The sequence below is a fragment of the Eucyclogobius newberryi genome, unplaced genomic scaffold (assembly GCF_026437365.1).
Source record: "Eucyclogobius newberryi isolate DKJ021-1_F unplaced genomic scaffold, fEucNew1.0.hap1 SCAF_21, whole genome shotgun sequence".
Classification (NCBI taxonomy): Eukaryota; Metazoa; Chordata; class Actinopteri; order Gobiiformes; family Gobiidae; genus Eucyclogobius; species Eucyclogobius newberryi.
Genome location: NW_027315846.1, coordinates 24,349,040 through 24,370,247, shown reverse-complemented (window position 1 = coordinate 24,370,247; position 21,208 = coordinate 24,349,040). Strand labels below are relative to the sequence as shown.

General features: G+C 41.0%; 1 protein-coding gene across 1 annotated transcript in view; it reads left to right on the top strand.

Annotated features, from left to right (window-relative positions):
- The window catches only part of fyna (FYN proto-oncogene, Src family tyrosine kinase a), a 49,985-nt gene that overhangs the window by 6,658 nt on the left and 22,119 nt on the right, over positions 1–21,208 (top strand). Inside the window, exon 2 of the mRNA XM_072458313.1 lies at positions 13,533–13,789. Within this exon, the coding sequence (XP_072314414.1) occupies positions 13,543–13,789 (247 nt within the window). The 5' untranslated portion in view covers positions 13,533–13,542. The remainder of the gene's footprint in view (positions 1–13,532; positions 13,790–21,208) is intronic.

Below are 21,208 nucleotides of genomic sequence, written 5' to 3'. Positions count from 1 at the left end.
TTGGCACATGATGTAACACACTCTATGACACACACACACACACACACACACACACACACACACACACTTTGAATGCTCATACACTGACGCTCTTTGTGCACAAGTAGAATGTGTGTTTCCATTGTATTTGCCTTCATACACTCGATGCACTCCACATTGTCCCACACAGGCAAATATTGTAACCATCCCGAGAATGGCCATGGAGAAAAGGAGAGAGAGAGTGGGGTAAACATTCAGCGAAGAGGTGAAAATGAGACGATTGGTCGCAGTCACTGTCCTGTTAACGAACTGTAATATTCACAATAACCGTAAATGTCAAACATAATTGAAATACAACAAATGAATGTATTGTATGTAATAACCACCTGGTCCAATGTTCCTTCTGACTGTTTACAACGACCGAAGACTTGCCTTGCCAATCGATTAATCGACTAAAAATGATTGCAAAAGTAAAAAAAAAACAATTTACACAAAAACTTTTATAAAACAGTGTATTTGTATGTAAAAAGTAAGCGTAAACTCGGCATTCACTACCAAAGTTTAAGCTCGCTCGCTCCACGCTTTCTTCTTTCTGCTGTTGTGCTACAAAAGTTCTTACGACAAAATAAAAGAATCAGCCGACGGAAACGCCATCAACCGATTAATCGAACAAAACGACTAAAGTCCTACCGCTTAAAAGAATATCGCGGGGACTGAAAAAAACGTCGCCGATTTCCGCAGAATCAATGAGCGAGACACAAAACGTTATTCTGAGATGAGAGAAGTTTCACACGCATCACTGGCATTAACGCATCTGATTGCACGTTTCTGTTTGAGTTTGGCTCGAGGTGGTGACCGGACTGAGATCCCTCCGTAAAGAAAGAAAGAAAAAAAGCGATATAGTAGCTAGAAAGGACAGTAACAATATGCAAATGTCACGGCACGACACTATTGCGATATTTTTTGCAATATTGTGTATTCATTGTCCAAATAATTAAGATATATAAAAGTGCTTATTCATTTCTTCATGTTCAATGTAGCAAAGGATCATGGTCTATGTAGTTCCTTGTGTTTTTTTTTTGCTGCTGCCACAATGTAAACAAAGGACATATTATGACAGCCCAAGACATTCTTGTGAGACTTTTGACGATACGATATCACGACATTTTGGTTATTGTCCCATCCCTACGAGCTAGAGGAGAATCCTGAAGACCACCCGCCCAGACACAGAAGGGCCTGTCTCTAGAAAGAAATCAAATAATGATAGTTACTTGTTACGTGGCAGTCGGACGGGGTCGCGGTGGGTGGAGGCCGCGTGGGAGGTGCGCGGGAGGGGCTGCGTCACTGCGCCCGGTCCCATGAGGAGGCCCTGTGTTAAGGCTAAAGATCACATGCTAAACAGCGGGTTGTGGCTCCGTGGAGATGCTCTGTAGTTGGGATTAGGTTGCCTCGATTCAAAGGAGGAATTTCGTGAAAGAAACAGAAAGTAAGAAGTGACATCAACGTTTTGGTCGAGAGTACTGAGGCAAAAGTACATGAAATCCAAACCGTATGGACCAGGGGTATGTGCCACTTCTGTGACTTTGTAGGGACTACATCCTCTTAAAGGCCGCATCACTTCCCTGCGTCACTTGTTGGAAATCATTTTGATTGTGGAGGGAAAAAATGGGGACAAATTATGCATTAAGTCTGCCCTAAACCTGCTTTAGGTTTGAAAAATCTGTGTTTTTTTGGTATGTGGTCCTCTATTTTGGTGAAATGAGCGCATCAATTTTAAGTATGGCTTTGCAATTATTAAAAAGTGGCACAAAGTCAGTTATTTTGTGTGCTTTCTGACCGAATAAGAAATGTCAGTAATTTTCTTATTTTTATGAACTTTATTCCAGAAATGGCAGACTGCTAACCACACTTACATGACAATAACCTTTTTATAATCAATTCTTGTCGTTAGCATTTCTTCTTTTCTGGGTTTGAGCGTTTTGTACTGTATGAACCTGTGCTGTGGCGTGAAAAGTCGTTCTTTACCATGTTGTTGAGATCAGCGTCAGAACGACATCAGGAGATCAGATTTCGTTTGGAAACTTTCTCTTTTCATCCATTCACACTGACACTGTCCCTCCATCTATTGAATTGATTTGCATTAAATTCACAGACTAAAAACAGTCCAAATCGCAGACACGAGCCTTGCACGGGACTAGATTTACCTGAGGAGCTCTGAGTTTGATGAAATATACTGAGTTTGATGAAATATGTCGACAAATTCGGGGAATGTTTACAGACATTTTTATTATTACAATTTGCCTGAGAACCAGAGGTAATACTAATCCCATCCTCTAGTCTTATTCGGATGGGATTGACCTCTGACCTTCTATTTGAGAGGATATTATTGGGATAAGCAATGTCGATAATGTACATGTTTTTACAGAGTTTATTCTGAAAATGGCAAACTGATAAACACTGAAATGTGACGTATGTTTCTTCTGTTTTTAGGCTTGTTTTTAGCGTTATGTACCGTGTTGGGGCGTGAGACGTGTTTTTTACAATAATTGATTGGAGAAGGGGGTTTCAAGACTATCAATAATCAGGATTATTCATGTCACAATAAAATAATTGAAATAATAATTTAATAAAAATGACCAGAATCATCATTTTATCTTAATTTAGGCACCAAAAACCAACCTAAAAGCAAAGTGTTTTTAGTCATCTATTACTAGTCCCAATATCATTACTTTTTCATTCAGGAAGTTTGATTTAATAAGGCTAGTGACAAAACTGATGATGTGAATGAAAAAGAATCCATTTCACTGTTGTTTTCACTGTTGTTTTGTCATATACATGTGAATAATCGTAAAATCGTGATATTTCTTAACACAGTTATTGTTGAATTAAAATTTGATCTCCTGACATCCCTGGAGGAGAATGGTCCGCGGCAAACATAACATTATTTAGTTCAAACCTGGACATAAAATGGAGTGTAGAGACATTTAGAATCGATATTAGTTTCAAAGCTTTTACACGGGACAAGATTTACCCGAGGAGCTCCGAGTTTTCTGAAATTTTAATTTCTTACAGACATTTTCACCAACACGATCCGCACGAGACTAGAAACACAGACGACGTTCGTACTTATTATAATTTACCCAAAGTCACGTGGTAAAACTAAACCCTTCTAAATAGGGATTGTGTCATATTTGTTTACATTATGAAATTGCTCTTGGATTAGTAAAAGTAATATTAATTATGTGTTCGCTCATTATGATCAGAGGAGAGTTTTTTGTTGGATTACACGTGCCCCTTTGCTCATGTCAGTGTTCCCGGTCCGTCCGCCTCACATAGACTTTTATTGATCGTGGTGAGTTATTTATGTTGCACATGTGCGGTGGAGGAGCAGTCGTGTTCCCCGGTGTTGCTGTTCTCTTGGTGCGATTGAAGAACAGGTGGAGACAGTGGCTTTGGTGTATTTACTTTACAAAGTCCAAAAACAAATATATTCATGACGAGGGCTGTAGCATTTTTGGATCAAAATGTCAAAAACACATAAACTGGATGAAATGGGACTCACATTATGGATCAGGTGTGCTCTAACCTTGTATTTTATTTTCATTTGGATGCATTATTCTAAGAACGGTCATCTCAAACAATACACACTTTGTATTTTCGCTAGTTCCGCCCACTTTTCTTTATTTATTTTTTTCTCTTTTTATTTTTTTCTTTATTTCTTTATCTTTCTTTTCTTCTTTATCTTTTTTTTCTTTTTTGACAATGTTACTGGACTGTATCTTTATTCACACACAAGTTCACCCTGGAGAGACTCAGACACAAAAGCAGAAAAGATGTTTTAGCGAACTTTATTGCAAAGTTTATTTGGCGCTCAGACCCCGGTGGAAGGCGTAGCACTCCATGATTTGATTGAATTAGATACCTTCCCCCGGAGCCTGGAGACTGGTGGTGGTAGATGGAGAGAATAATAGATGCAGAGGAGGAGGAGGGGAGGTGGTGGGTCGCAGATACGGTTTGAAGCGACTGAGCCATCAACCTGAGCGCTTAAATGCTGCCGCCTGTGCGTTGATTGGAGCGGGGAGGAGTCACTGAGAGCGTTGATTGGGGATGAGGAGCAGGTGTAGGGGCCATGACGCGGACGTCCCCCGTCCTTTTACCAATCCTTCTTGGCCGGGAAAAACTGCATAACCTCTTTGGGATAAGCGCAGAAACCTGGAAGAGTCCATGGTGAAGTGAGGGATCTGACTCTCACAGACGGACAGGCGGACGCCCGCTTGAGTGCGATGATGGCGCTGGGGAGAGGGGTCCTTCCATGGAGGCCGACGCAGATTTAGGTTAGGTCTTCCAGGTGAACTTACGCAGGCTTCATTTTTGATTGGTCTGTGTTTATTCTTTCAATAAAAAAATAAATAAAAAAAATGTCAAAAACAATTTCAGATTTGAATCGATATTACACTTTATGCATTAAGTTAATTGATAATGTATTTGGCTAGAATAATCGTTAGTTGCAGCCCACAGTTATAGATTAATTCTCAATACCTGAGGGGAAATGCATAATTTGCTTTCTTGAAGGACAAACGGTTGATGGCATTTTCCAACCAGAAAGTGATCTATATTTCAGTAATGAGGTTTTTGTGTTAAATTGTCCATGTTCTGTCCCCATTCTCCCATCTGCAAACGCCACACAGGGAGCATGTGACTGCAGGCTGGAAGCAGAGCAGAGGGTCATGTGATTCTGACAGCCAATGGGAGGCCAGCATGGGAAGGAAGTTTGACCTTCTAACTGCGTGTCCCGCCCACACACGAACAAACAATACACAGCCTGCTTCTGTCTTTCTCCGAGGAGCTGATGGAGACTAGATTTGTAAGGTTGGAGAATTGGTCGTTGTTGTTTTAATTTTTTTTTAAATATAATATTAAATGATGACGAAATGAACAGAGAGTGAAAAGACAAAAAGAAGGAGTAGTTTGTATAAAGTCAGTCTGGCGTATGTCTCCTTTTGTACCTGTCCCATTACCTGTCCCATCCCCTAGTATTGAAACATTTGAACAAGTATCGATACTAAAAAAGCACAATAACAGCAATAAATTTGACCTTTTCTGAACAGTTCTAAAATTACATTTGAACTACTTTCAGAACATTTCAGAACTTTAATGAAGAAACTACCACTATTTTGTGTAAGTTAACTCAGTTGTGAGAATCAAGTAAATTCTTTAGTATTGAGTCTGACATTTTAGTATTGTGACAACACTAGTCAATACAATGTACAAAACACGGATAACAATAGTGATGACAACAAGAACACAAACAGCAACAAATACATGTGTGTTAATAACATGGTTGTGTGGCAGGGTGGCGGTTGTGTGGCAGGGTGGCGGTTGTGTGGCAGGGTTGTGTGGCAGGGTGGCGGTTGTGTGGCAGGGTGGCGGTTGTGTGGTGGTTGTGTGACAGGGTGGCGGTTGTGTGGTGGTTGTGTGGCAGGGTGGCGGTTGTGTGGTGGTTGTGTGGCAGGGTGGCGGTTGTGTGGCAGGTGGTGGTTGTGTGGCAGGGTGGCGGTTGTGTGGCAGGTGGTGGTTGTGTGACAGGGTGGCGGTTGTGTGGCAGGTGGTGGTTGTGTGACAGGGTGGCGGTTGTGTGGTGGTTGTGTGGCAGGGTGGCGGTTGTGTGGCAGGTGGTGGTTGTGTGGCAGGGTGGCGGTTGTGTGGCAGGTGGTGGTTGTGTGACAGGGTGGCGGTTGTGTGGTGGTTGTGTGGCAGGGTGGCGGTTGTGTGGCAGGTGGTGGTTGTGTGGCAGGGTGGCGGTTGTGTGGCAGGTGGTGGTTGTGTGGCAGGGTGGCGGTTGTGTGGCAGGTGGTGGTTGTGTGACAGGGTGGCGGTTGTGTGGCAGGTGGTGGTTGTGTGACAGGGTGGCGGTTGTGTGGTGGTTGTGTGGCAGGGTGGCGGTTGTGTGGCAGGTGGTGGTTGTTTGGCAGGGTGGCGGTTGTGTGGCAGGTGGTGGTTGTGTGACAGGGTGGCGGTTGTGTGGCAGGTGGTTAATGTATATGCTATTGCATTTTTGTGTGTCAATTTTCAAATGTAAAAGTTAGTTTTTGCGTTGTATAAATGTCCAAAGTTATTTCAGTCCGGTACTTAACAGTTGGCTTCATCGTGGTCGTCCATCTCTTTGTTATGCCGCTAGGATCCATCTATTGTTTACATTGTTTTAAAGTCAAAGGGAACGTCTGTGTTGAAGATGGTCTCCAGTGCCAGTCCAAAAAACATGATGTGATGAGCCACAGTTTCTCCAACAACTTTGGAATGTAGCACGGCAGCTTAGAAACATGAGATATTGTGCTTTACATTCTCCATCTTTTGTAACATAATATCCTTCTTTTTCCCTTTTTATTTTGAATATATATATATATATATATATATATATATATATATATATATATATATATATATATATATATATATATATATATATATATATATATATATATATATATATATATAGTAGAATTGTTGTTGAGATTGATTGGGATTTTGAATGTGATCAATATAGTACGTGAAATATAGGATGTCAGAATATTTTAATGTCATTACAAATGAAATGTTTCTGTTGCTAAATTGGATTATTTAGTTTTGTCAATGTATAATGTCAAACAATCTTTGTAATTTCTGACATTCTGTTTCCCATAGGGCTGCATTAATTGGGAAAAATATTTAATTGGGATTTTTCTGAATTGCAATTAGATTTTCCATGTATGTTTTATTAAAAGGATTCTGTTAAAGTTCATGTTTCAAACGCGACCAGGAGAATTGACAAAAACACTGAAATGGACCACTGGACTAACACAGCAATAAAATAAACTTGTATTTCAGAACATATTTGTACAGATCTAAACAACAGGGTTATTTGTATGCAGAATAAGACGGGATGTTTTGTTTGTGGATCAAATTATGGGACAATTTGCTAATTGTGTTCATTCAAGTTGCAATTTTGAATGATTGCGATTCATCTTGCAGCCCAAGTGCAACTGTGTGGCTCAAAATCCTTGTCAAGACAAAAGATATTAGTGTCATTTGCAAATAAAAAAATCAGTTACTTTAACCATATCATTTATATATTTTTATTATATTAAAAGTATGGTCCCAGTACTGATCCTTGCGGTCTTCCATAAGTAATCTTTTGAAGTTCAAATGTATAATTATGTATTTCAATTTATTAAATAGATGTTTGTTAGGCTACCCCAAATGTCTGTTTGCTGTAACCCGAGTCAACATGTTTCAAGTGGGTCGGTCGGTAGGCAAATTCTTATTTATTTTTTTACTTTGAAGGCAAAAAAAAAACATCCCAATTTTGCCATTTTTTGACTCGGAGTGACCCCCAGGGGTCAGGCTTCTACAGTCAAGGGGTCAGGCTTCAACAATCCAGGGGTCAGGCTTCAACAGTCCAGGGGTCAGGCTTCAACAGTCCAGGGGTCAGGCTTCGGTCAGGCTTCAACAGTCCAGGGGTCAGGCTTCTACAGTCCAGGGGTCAGGCTTCGGTCAGGCTTCAACAGTCCAGGGGTCAGGCTTCTACAGTCCAGGGGTCAGGCTTCTACAGTCCAGGGGTCAGGCTTCTACAGTCCAGGGGTCAGGCTTCAACAGTCCAGGGGTCAGGCTTCAACAGTCCAGGGGTCAGGCTTCAACAGTCCAGGGGTCAGGCTTCGGTCAGGCTTCAACAGTCCAGTGGTCAGGCTTCTACAGTCCAGGGGTCAGGCTTCAGCAGTCCAGGGGTCAGGCTTCAACAGTCCAGGGGTCAGGCTTCAACAGTCCAGGGGTCAGGCTTCGGTCAGGCTTCAACAGTCCAGGGCTCAGGCTTCAACAGTCCAGGGGTCCCAGGGGTCAGGCTTCTACAGTCCAGGGGTCAGGCTTCAACAGTCCAGGGGTCAGGCTTCAACAGTCCAGGGGTCAGGCTTCAACAGTCCAGGGCTCAGGCTTCAACAGTCCAGGGCTCAGGCTTCAACAGTCCAGGGGTCCCAGGGGTCAGGCTTCTACAGTCCAGGGGTCAGGCTTCTACAGTCCAGGGGTCAGGCTTCAACAGTCCAGGGGTCAGACTTCAACAGTCCAGGGGTCAGGCTTCTACAGTCCAGGGGTCAGGCTTCAACAGTCCAGGGGTCAGGCTTCTACAGTCCAGGGGTCAGGCTTCAACAGTCCAGGGCTCAGGCTTCAACAGTCCAGGGGTCAGGCTTCAACAGTCCAGGGGTCAGGCTTCAACAGTCCAGGGGTCAGGCTTCAACAGTCCAGGGGTCAGGCTTCAACAGTCCAGGGGTCAGGCTTCAACAGTCCAGGGGTCAGGCTTCAACAGTCAATCACGGAAAACGTCTCTTTCAACCCGAACAGGAGACTAATTCTCATGATTTTAAGATACTTCAATCGACCTTTTGTACGTCGTTATCCATTATTTTGGTAGCGAAAGCGAGCGGGGGGAACATGCGGGGGACACGGGCGCCGCCATGTTTGTTGTGATGACACTGCTCGGCGTGTTTCAATCCCAGAATGCATTGCGTAAGTCAAATTTCACACCGTGTTAGAGCGTGACATGTACTATGGAGATTTCAGTGGCGCCGACAGAGGCAAACCAACCTGTAAAAAGCAATTTAACGACCCTTACGCGCATTCTGTTTTGATACAGACGCACGTGGAGGACTGTATATGAAGACGCACATGTGTTTCGGTACTTTGGGATGAAAGATAGGTTTTATCAACGGGATAAAAATATTCGACACAGCAGTTTAGGAAAGACCGGCCGGTGAGTTGGCGAAATAATTGAAAAATAAAAGATTTTGACGTTTTTTCAACAAAATGCTGATTTTTTTTTTCTTCAGTCGGCTAGTTTCAAACCGGGTCGGTCGGGTTACGGCAAACAGACATTAGCCTCATTGTAAGGCTCAGCCTTATTGTGATCCAGTTGTTTCAAAAGAAATAATTGGATCAATATTGCAATTTAAAATATCTGAAATGAAAAATATGTGTCATAGATTATAACTACATAGCAGACAAAAGTGGGATATGTCTCTTTTTTGAGTGTCAAAGTATTTTCTTCCTAGTTAAGCATAAATAATGCGTGAAAGGAACTAAAGCGTTTTGGTGCAGATGATGTTCGTTAGCCACGTACTGTAAATCACTCACTATAGAAGCCATACAACTGCTTTCACTTGAACATGCTCCTGCCCATGTGTTGTCATGGTGTGTTGTCATGGTGTGTTGTCATGGTGTGTGTCTGACCTCCACAGCCCCTCTCGTGTCTCTGATCCATCCTCTCCAGAGCCGTCACTCACATCTGGTAACACTTTTCCCTCTGCCTGCTCTTGTAAAGCAGCTCTGCCCCAGACTCTAAACACTGTCCCTCCAGCTCGTTATCAGAGGAGCCTAACAAGCACCAAACCTTCTGAAGTTTTTTTTTTTTTTTTACTTTATGTACTAGTAGTGAATTAAAGGGCTACATGCTCTGGATGAGTTATGGCCAGTATCACGGCAAACTACAGCTTTAGTGTTGAAGTTTTAGTAGGGTTAAGGGTATCTGGACATGATCAAGTTCTGAAGACGCAAGGCTCTATAGGGGCGGCTCCAAAAGAAAAGTTCAGTTTATAGGGATTAATTTGGATCATGTGGTGTAAAGGATGCGTTTGTCCTCCTAACTGGCCTTGGTTTGATCCCTGTTTAGTCTTTTTTTCTGTTCCAGGTTTAGTGTTGGGTTTAGTCTCTGGTTTATTTGGTCCTTTTGTCTTTTGTCTTGATGTGGACTTGGTATGCAAATCACCATTTAAGTTAATTTGTCTTACTTAGGTTATATCTTGTGAAAATTTATCAAAACATATCTTTTTAAGTCAGAAATATTGTATAGCTTTTCATGATAAATTATCATAAGTTAATATGATGTGCAATTTAGGTTGACACATTTAAATGACTTAAACATTTACCTAAGGTAGGTTTTACTTCTTAAAGTAAATCATATTATGATATGTGGTAACACGGGTTGTGTGAGTGAAGAGTTAATATTTATTATTTATTTATCACACTTCCTTTAAATAACAGAACTTTTAGGCAGAAATTGAATTTACGTCTGTAATTTAAACTATCCTATTACTCCATACAGTGTGGCCCTGGCTTACTCTTCATTTAGAATGGTCTAGACCAGGTTTTACCCCTAATTTTAGAATGGTGTGCCCTGAGTCTACTTCAAAATAATCACATGGAACTGAGTCTTACGCAAACTTTCAAAGGAAATGCCAATGCTTTCAGTTCAAAAATGCCTTCTATGATTTTCAAGGAACATCTTGAAAAATGTGAATGCCACACACTGTTTTTGTCCTTTTTTTCATTTCTGCTTTGTTGTGGAGAAAAGAACTGGGAAATGGAACTTCCTCATGCTAACTATGCATATGATTTGTAAACTGCTCAAATCAATGAATAACAGTTGTTTTTTTATCTATTATTTGCCCTCAGTTGTACGGATCTCCACTTGTACATGCTGAACTGTGCTTTAGTCAAATATGGGGACGTTTTTTGTGTTTCGGTGTCTCCTAAACTGTCCCTGAACACTTGTTCTTCTCTGGGATATGTCCATGAAGCTCCTGTGTTTTTCAGTGTTTGATCATGTTCTCACTGCCTCCACTGCACACTTCAGCTATTCTGGTGATGGCGCCCCCTTATGGTCTGACTCCTGGCTCTTCTGCTTTCAAACAGAAAGTAGATTTCCATCAGTCGAGCCTAAGGCAGCTGCAAAGCTGATAATATCACAGTAATATAATATCAATAAAATATTATTGATATTGACTTTTTGGAAGTACACCAATAAAGATATTCAGACGATTTTACAGTGTGTCAATCTACTTGACGCTCAAATTTTGCATACCTTCAAATCAACATTCATAATATTTTCAAAATGTTTCTATGACTTTGAAAAGAGACAGAAACATCTAGTTTAATCTCCCAAACAATTGCATAAAGTCACATTTCTGCACATTTTGTGGTTCATTTTATGACATTTTCCTGATGTATTGCCAAAATATCTTCAGAATATTATTATCAGAGTAAGATATACATTTTCAATATTACTCAACCCAAAATATTATATGTAATTATTAGGCCCGAGCGCCACAACCTGGCGAGAGATTGATTAGCTCCTTAAGGTCGTGTAAAGGCACATGTTTGGTGCTTGGCCGCTTCCAAACACTCACTAACGTACTCCTGCACGTCCTGTGCATACTAATTAGTAGTGGGAAAATCAAACATTATCGTTGTAAACGGGCGAAGCCCGTGCAAAAGTTTACATGGGGATGACGACCGTGAATGTAAAGCACTCAGTCAGTCACCAATGCGTTGCCAAACTCATGGACATGTAATGCAATAATCTAACATTATTATTGTAGTGAGGGCCAATAACACACAGGGACACTTGTTGTCACTGACGGGCATGAAAGTCATATCAGTTTATTTTCAGTAAACAGTAATGCAAAGGAGAGAAGGCACGATAGACATTAGGTGTAATGAAAGGAGGAAAATTGAGAAGATTATTATTATTATAGGTTGTGGGTGTAATCCCTCATTAGTTTAGCAGTGATCTTACAATAATATAGACCCACTATTACATTTCTTCACAGTTGAACCATGACCACAATCTAAAAGCATCCATCCGCACCGCTGCTCCGATCTCCCCCTGGTGTTTACTGTCATACGTCACAACCACCTGCTGCTGCTACTATTACTATTGTCGTGGATATGACCGTACATATTTATGTTTGTCTGTGGGTCAGGGTCGCTGCTGGCTCCTCAATGCCCCGCCAGTGTAAACAAGTGTGCTTCCAATTACCAAAGCGGAGGAGCAGCCATCTTGAACCGGTTGCACTGACTTGAAGGGGAGCTGGAATGTGCTGTGGTTTTACTGGCTCTATAAAGATGCTGGACGTTTTAATTGGAGTTTTCTCATTATGGTAGAACTCTGCTTTGGTGGGAGTAATTTTGAACAGCGAGTGTACTGCTGCGTGTGGATGGGATGAAAGTAAACAAAAATGAAAGGGTTGCCAGGTTGTAAATGCATGGTGGTGAGGTGGAATTTGTTATTTAAGTTGAATCAGCAAAATTTAGATTGTTTCTTTATTTCAATCTCAACATGCCTAAATATTTGCACAACGTGACAAGGTCATATTTTTGGGTAAATTCCTATTCTGGGACATCATGTCATGAGTTTCCTCTCAAATGTTTGTTGCACCATACCAATTTGAAGAGTATTCACAATTATCGACAGCATGACAACACTGTCTCATGAATGTCTTTTTGTGTCACTTTCGTTCAAATTGTTTAATAACTGACCATTTATTTCAGTATGGGACAGTTTTATGAAAAAGTGAAATTAATGAACAGCCAGATTAAAAAAAAACAAACATAATTGAATAGAATGACAGATTAAAGATTACTTTATTTTGCTTTTATCTGGAAGACAGGAAGTACTTTGTTTGAATTGGTAACTGTGTCTCAGACCACATGCCCTTGACCTGTGGGGTTCCCCAAGGGTCAGTCCTGGGACCCCTTCTGTTCAACCTCTACATGCTGTCGTTAGGATACATTTTCGCTGCATATTAATTGATCTAACACAATTATGCAGACGACACTCATATCTATGTTTCACTGTCGGCAGGTGAATATGGACCAGTGGATGTCACTGCATCCAACAGATCAGTGTGTGGATGCAAAACAACTTTCTCCAGCTGAACTCAGACAAGACTAAAATCATCGTCTTTGGCCCAAAGAAACAAAGAGAAAGTGTTAGCGGTCACCTCCAGAGTCTCGCTCTAAAACCTACAAATCAAGTTAGAAATCTGGGGGTAATAATGGACTCAATATCCACATCGCCACATCGAATCAATAACATCAGCAGCTTTTTACCATCTAAAAAAACATTGCCAAAATCAAAAATATAGTGTCTAAACCAGATTTAGAGAGACTTATCCACGCGTTTGTCTCCAGTAGATAAGACTACTGTAACGGCCGCTCACTGGCCTCTCCAAACGAGCTGTAAAACAGCTGCAGTACATCCAGAACGCTGCTGCTCGGGTCCTGACCAGAACCAGGAAGTATGATCACATTAGTCCTGTTCTCAGGTCTCTGCACTGCCCCCTGTGGCTCAGAGAAGAGACTTTAAAGCAGCTCTGCTTGTATACAAGTCTCTCCATGGCCTAGCACCAAAGTACATCTTGGGCATATTTGTGCCATATGAACCATCTCGGACTCTGAGGACCTCAGGGACCTGAATAATCACAATGATCTATTAACCACATCATCTTGACATCCTTAGCCTACCTCCATACATTAGGTTTAGAAACATTCCTTGTAAAATATGTCCTCAATCTTCTTTAAACCTCTGTGTACACGACGTACGCTTAATTTGATGTTAATAGCAGGATTCCATTGAGCCAGATCTCACCGGACCCACTGAAATAATGAAAGTCTTTTCCCAGCGGTGTCTGTTCAAACTATTAGCACCTCATGCTGAATCCTCGTGCTCTTCTCTCTTCTCTCTCCTGCAGACAGTAGAGAATGGGCTGTGTCCAATGTAAGGATAAGGAAGCAGCTAAACTCACGGACGACAGAGAGACCAGCCTGTCGCACAACTCGGGCTACCGCTATGGCTCGGAGCCCACGCCGCAGCACTACCCGGGCTTCGGGGTCACCACCATCCCCAACTACAACAACTTCCACAGCGGCGCCACGCCGGGGGTCACCGTGTTCGGAGGGGTGCACAGCTCGTCACAGTCCGGCACGTTACGGTCCCGCGGAGGAACAGGTCAGAGGCGGGGTCAAGGCGGGGATTATGTTTTGTTTAATTATGTAGATGGAATCAGTGAAAACTTAGAATGGTTTCAGATTTTATAACCAGGTTGTTGTTGTTGTTGTTGTTGTTTTTTTTCTAAGGGGTGTGTAATCATTTCTATATTTTTGGGGAGTATCTCAGGCAATCGGAAATGTGCTATGTGCTAAATGTAAATGTCCACAAACTTCTTAGTCTTAAAGGTCTTTACATGTCTAAACAAAATTATCCTTTTTTGAATGCCTGTAAATGCCCTTTTTTACATTTGTATTAGTATAGTATAAGTTTTGCATAAAACCTGAAGCCTTTTTTAATAGTTGTTATTATGGACCAGTGGTTTCCAAAGTCGCAAGATGATTTCAAGATACTATATATTTAATCTATTGTTTAACTGAAAACAGTTTCTTTCAGAGAAATTATGTCCAATAACGCAAGCAATTCAAAGAAACAACATTAAAGTGGCTGTATCTGATTATTATCTTTTTATTTCCATGTAATCTGTTTTGCCCCAGTGCAGCTATACAGTATTGTAACAGCATCTATTCAAGGGAAATGAGTCCATTGTGCGCTCTTTACATCCATTTTATGTGCATAATGTAAGAGGCGACCTTACAGCTGCTCCTCCTAACGCCGAGCTGCAGGAGAGTCCATCATTATATGTAAATTGTTGATTTTCTAAAGGTCTTGGAAGCATCTTGAAGAGCCTGTTCGGTCGCTTCGAACTTTGAGTGAATCACAACGCGTTTTATTCGTTGCAAAACAGGAAGTGCTTTGTTAGCATGCTAGTTGTTGTTAGCTTTACCGTAAAACCCACTCTGGCCTCTGAAAGTTGTGAAAAGCGCGTATGACCTCATCACAGTGAATGTTTCGGATGCTCAGAATGCATGAAATATTGAGCCACACAGCCACGGCAAAGAGTTTAAAATTAACTAGATCTGTTTTTCACATTTTTATGTCAGTAAAAATCAGATACAGCGCCTTAAAGCCTGATTTAACATGTTTTGACATGTTTTTCCTGCAATACAATAAGTCATAAGTTTGGTCATTAGTTGATTATCACCGCTTAACTTTTTTCACATACTAAATATACTATATTCCAATGTGCCGGGGGCCCGCAGTGAGGAGCCTCAACAGAAAGAGGTCGTTGTAAGATGAGGTCACAAAACCCATTAATTTCTGACACTGTAATAAATGGTCCCTGCGTTTCTTGTAATATTCTGAGTAGCACTATATAGAAAGTTATGACTCCCCCCAGCAGTGTTAAGATTGTCTGCTCTGGGCACCCATAGGATTGGAAACAGGCTTTGGCTGTTTGGTCATATTTTGAGCTATATTGGCATAAAATTATAGTTTTAACTTAAATATTTTGTGATTGTACGCTTCAAAATGTTATAAAGCCTTCTAAATTTTGAATAATGTTACAAACAGCTTTTTGGACCACATGTAGTCCATAAAGGCGGCCAATCAAATAGCCAGCACAAGACGTTTTGTGTATCATTTATAAACTAAAAATGTAAAATTATTCCAGGTATTTTTTTTTCCTTTTGGCTTTTGAAACAGGCTTTGTAGGACTCTTTTCACAGTGGCTAGGGCCAGTTTATGAAATCTAAAAACTTATGAAGCAGCTCACTGACAATTCCACAGCTAAAACCTTTAATTATTTGTGTACTTATACATGCAGTGGTTTTAGCCTGGAAGCTAATGCCTAAAGTTAAAGGCGAGTCTTAAACCTAAACAAAACCATTGCTTTTCTCAACTTTCAAAAGCCAGCAAACAATTAGCATGCTAACAGCGCACTTCCTGCTTCACAGAAAATAAAACGCTCTATAGTTGGATGCAGACAGCACACAGTGGCCTCATTTTGACTGGAAGAACTGCAGTTACAATACATCTGCACTGGGGCAAATCTTTTATTTTATTAAATGAAAATATTGGGTACAGCCCCTTTAACTCTATATATTTCATGATACTAAACTGTGTAACAAGCGGAACTTACACAGATCTTTCAAACATGATTTTATTTTTTTCTCCTTTATAAACATTTGGATCCACATTTATTAATTTATCATGTGAATGTTTACCTGTTTCGTTTGTTTGATTATGCACCAGCACTTTACTGTCATTGTGCATTCTTCATATACATAGAGATGAAGCCCCGCCCACTTTGAAGCACTTTCCTATTCATTTTCCCCATAGACTTTAAGATTCTAATATTGAGACTTCACTGGTGCAACGTAAGCTAACCAGCTACAGTATGTGGTCATTCATATCTACACATTGTTTAAAATGATAAGTCTCGTGGCCACAGCAAATTCACTAATTAGCCCAAAGAAAACTTTCAAAACAGTCAAACTTCATTTTTTCAGAAAGGCTGTGTAAAAAATAAATATAAATTTTACTTCTGGAACCAAGTGGAAGCTGGTCACTGTTGAGACTTCTCCATACAATGTATTTTTGATTAACAAAGTTTCCAAAAATATATATTTTCCATTGGCCCAGTATATTAAAACAAATCAAATATATAAACGTGGACCATGTACATTTTCTGGTGGGGGTAAAAATCCACCTGCTTTTCTTTTATGGATTTGCTTAGCTCATATATGGCATTAAACCTATTTATTTATGACCGTGAAGACAAGCAGGTAACTCCACCAGCCACGTTACAAGTCAGATCTGTGGAGAGGCAACTATTTTCACAGTAATAATGTGTTTTTTTAATTTATTTTTTTATTGAAAGAATAAACACAGACCAATCAATACCTAAATAAAGATACAGTCCAGTAACATTGTCAAAAATGAAAAAAAAGAGAAAGAAGGAGAAAAAATAAAGAAATAAAGAAAAAGAAAAAAATAAAGAAAACAATGTATGTTTTTCAAGGTATTTTTGAGCTATTAAAACATAATTAAATAAATGCTACAGATATATTTTCAATGCCATACTCCTTTCCAGGCAAAGAAAAAACATCTCCACGGAGCAGGTTTCCAGAAAAGTACCACAATGCAACTTTAAACTCATAACTATTCAAATCAAGATGATATTAGCCTGCACGATAAGTCGTATGAATAAGTGATGCTCCATATGTTTGTTTCTCCTCATCACAATGTGCTCAGGCTAAATACAGAATTATAGCTTTACAAGTCTATTGTCTTGTGTTTACTGGAATGAAATCACGGCACAGTTTGTTTAGAAGCTAACAATGCTCTGTAATTTGGCTGCAGACTACAAACTGAAAACATTTGAACCACTCCAGACTGGGGGCCCCTGGGGGAATGTGGCTCCAATTACAAACAAGACAATAAAACGCCAGCTTCTTGTAACTATAGTCACTCTTCATATGCAATTGTATTCTGACGGAGCCCACCACCGCTTTCTTTTAAGACGCTTATACCGGTAATTATAGGCTTTTTGTTCACACGTTGCACAAACTGTCAGTGATGAAATGGCTTGGAATCTTTTATTTCTTGATATTGCATTTTGTCCATCTTATGCAATGTCCTTATTCCATTTGTAGATGATTTATCCTCCATCTGGTTGGCGCTATTTAGTTGCACTTGGATGTATACTTGGATACACTTCAATACTCTATACTGTTATAAAACGATATATGATACTATTGACTGTTATCTGACCTTTTGATACTTTAGTTAATAGTAATCGTCGTAGTAGTCGTAGATGTAGTAATAGTAGTGGCAGCTGCAGTAGAAGAGTCGTAATAGTGAGTTTTTAAGGGGAGAATTTGACACTTAACTTTCCTTTTTTTATTTTTTTATATTGATAATTTGAAATGAATAGTATAATACATAGCTGTCTATTTCCTCTTCTTTTGCTGTAGGGATTGCATCTGGCCAATCAGATTTTAGGCCAATGCCTCCCTAGAAACACCCCAGAGTAGTAGTTGTCATAGTACTAGCAGCAGTTGATCACTTGTTGATGGTAATTGAAAATTTAATTTATAGTTGTAGTACAGTATTTGTAGTTGTATTATCATGCTTTTATTGTGCAGATTCTGACAAGCATCTGATATGTTTGGTATCTATAGTAACACTCAGTCCCATCTAGACTTTATTCTCTGTGTAGAATTGTGTAAAGATTGTAGGATTCCGAGCATGTTTGAATGCCGTGTGAGGAGCAGGGCAGTCAGCTGTTATGTGCACTCAGCAGGTTGGTCTTTTTGTGTTGGTGTTATGGACTGGGGCCTGTCATGTGTCCACAGGTTTGTCCTAAAGGGAGATTATTCTCTGATGAAGAACAGGGCCTCTGCGGAGTCAGCTAACATCAGGCCTATAAATATGGACCTCCTCAGGCCAAGAGCCAAGCACACGGACCTGCTGCAGACCCACTGCTCAAACGTGTTCCGTCGGATCAATAAAGGGTGTGGATTGTACTTAGAATGGTGCAGAAGTTACTGTATTTTATCTGGTCTTAACCTAAACCAGGTCAAATTCTATACGTTTGCCTTGGTACGGGGCGAACTAGAAGCAAAATAAGTCTAAATGGGAACTAAACCAGGATTACCAGGGCCGAACCAGGGCCGAACCAGGGCCCAACCAGGGCCGAACCAGGGCCGAACCAGGGCCCAACCAGGGCCCAACCAGGGCCCAACCAGGGCTGAACCAGGGCCGAACCAGGGCCACACCGGGGCTAAAGAAAAAGAACTGGACCAGGACTAAACTATGATTAAACCAGGGCCAAATCAGGGCCGAACCAGGGCCGAACCAGGACCACACCAGGACCACACCGGGGCTAAAGAAAAAGAACTGGACCAGGACTAAACTATGATTAAACCAGTGCCAAACCAGGGCAAAACCAGGGCTAAACCAGGGCAAAACCAGGGCTAAACCAGGGCAAAACCAGGGCAAAACCAGGGCTAAGCCAGGGCTAAACCAGGACTAAACCAAGACCAAACTAAATCCTAAAACATGCACAACCTCCACTGTCTTTACACGCTAAAACACTTTACTAGATTGGAATGTGAAAAGAACCAGTTGACAGTTAATCCTCCGCCCAAAATGTTGTCATTGCACAGCACATGGCAGCGCTCCACTCAGATTTGGGTCAGTTCAGTATTTGCTAACATTTGTAGCCAAATGTAGCAGCCCATGTTAGCGACCTCGGCTGGCCAACACTTTGTATGAGCCATCTGCTGCACATCCAGACGGCCCCGGGGCCCATTTACATAACACGAATCGATAGCATTGCTTTGCACAGCTGTGTAACGTCACATGAGGCCCATGAGCTGCTGCTGGTATTGATGAAGCCATTGGAAGTGTAGTAATTGGTGGTCCATGTGTGGGCCATCTGACATAACCAGAAGTTCATGCACATTCCTTCCTTTTCATTTGGATTAAATGGCTTGTTTTTTACACTTTGACATGCAAATGAGGCTAAAATATCTGCTAGTTATAGGCAAGTTGAGCGAATTTGAGAACTGAACCAGGACAAAATTTGAGCAAAACCATGACTAAACTTTGACTAAACCATAATTTGAAAAAAATAATTCTGGAAAATATAAGCAAATACTGAAAAAAGTACAAGATGTACAAATGTCAAAAGCAACAGCAGCAATAAGACGGTGAAAGTGATCATAAAGAGGTATAACTTGTTGAAATCGGTGAAAGTGAAACATCCTGATATAGTTTATGACGCGAACACTCAATAAGTCTTAATATTGAATTAATTTGTCCCAAAACGTTGTATTAAACGTGTATTTCACTTTTTTACATTTGAGCTTTAACAGTGAGAGTCTGCTTAGTTATTGCTTTGTCTGGAAGGTTCCACCTTATGGCATTAAACTTATCTCCATAGAAACAAGATGTAAACAGCACTGCAAGTGTCAGGTCAGATCTGTGGAGAGGAAAGTCAGTTACAATGTGTGTCGGTAGTTTTGAGGAATAGAAAAAAGATAAATAAGTTTAATGCTTTAGTTTGGAACAAGCAACAGTCAGAGACAAACGAGAAATGTCCCATAGTGAACATGTCCCATAGTGAACATGTCCCATAGTGAACATGTCCCATAGTGAGCATGTCCCATAGTGAACATGTCCCATAGTGAACATGTCCCATAGTGAACATGTCCCATAGTGAACATGTCCCATAGTGAGCATGTCCCATAGTGAACATGTCCCATAGTGAGCATGTCCCATAGTGAACATGTCCCATAGTGAGCATGTCCCATAGTGAACATGTCCCATAGTGAACATGTCCCATAGTGAGCATGTCCCATAGTGAACATGTCCCATAGTGAACATGTCCCATAGTGAACATGTCCCATAGTGAACATGTCCCATAGTGAGCATGTCCCATAGTGAACATGTCCCTTAGTGCAGCGTTAAAGTGAGCATGTCCCATAGTGAACATGTCCCATAGTGAGCATGTCCCATAGTGAACATGTCCCATAGTGAGCATGTCCCATAGTGAACATGTCCCATAGTGCAGCTTTAAAGTGAGCATGTCCCATAGTGAACATGTCCCATAGTGAACATGTCCCATAGTGAACATGTCCCATAGTGAGCATGTCCCATAGTGAACATGTCCCTTAGTGCAGCGTTAAAGTGAGCATGTCCCATAGTGAACATGTCCCATAGTGAACATGTCCCATTGTGAGCATGTCCCATAGTGAGCATGTCCCATAGTGAACATGTCCCATAGTGCAGCTTTAAAGTGAGCATGTCCCATAGTGAACATGTTCCATAGTGAACATGTCCCATGGTGAGCATGTCCCATAGTGAACATGTCCCATAGTGAACATGTCCCATAGTGAGCATGTCCCATAGTGAGCATGTCCCATAGTGCAGCTTTAAAGTGAACATGTCCCATAGTGAACATGTCCCATAGTGAGCATGTCCCATAGTGAGCATGTCCCATAGTGAGCATGTCCCATAGTACAGCTTTAAAGTGAGCATGTCCCATAGTGAGCATGTCCCATAGTGCAGCTTTAAAGTGAACATGTCCCATAGTGAACATGTCCCATAGTGAGCATGTCCCATAGTACAGCTTTAAAGTGAGCATGTCCCATAGTGAGCATGTCCCATAGTGCAGCTTTAAAGTGAACATGTCCCATAGTGAGCATGTCCCATAGTGAGCATGTCCTATAGTGAGCATGTCCCATAGTGAGCATGTCCCATAGTGCAGCTTTAAAGTGAACATGTCCCATAGTGATTATGTCCCATAGTGCAGCTTTAAAGTGAACATGTCCCATAGTGAACATGTCCCATAGTGAGCATGTCCCATAGTGCAGCTTTAAAGTGAGCATGTCCCATAGTGAGCATGTCCCATAGTGCAGCTTTAAAGTGAACATGTCCCATAGTGAGCATGTCCCATAGTGAGCATGTCCCATAGTGCAGCTTTAAAGTGAACATGTCCCATAGTGATTATGTCCCATAGTGCAGCTTTAA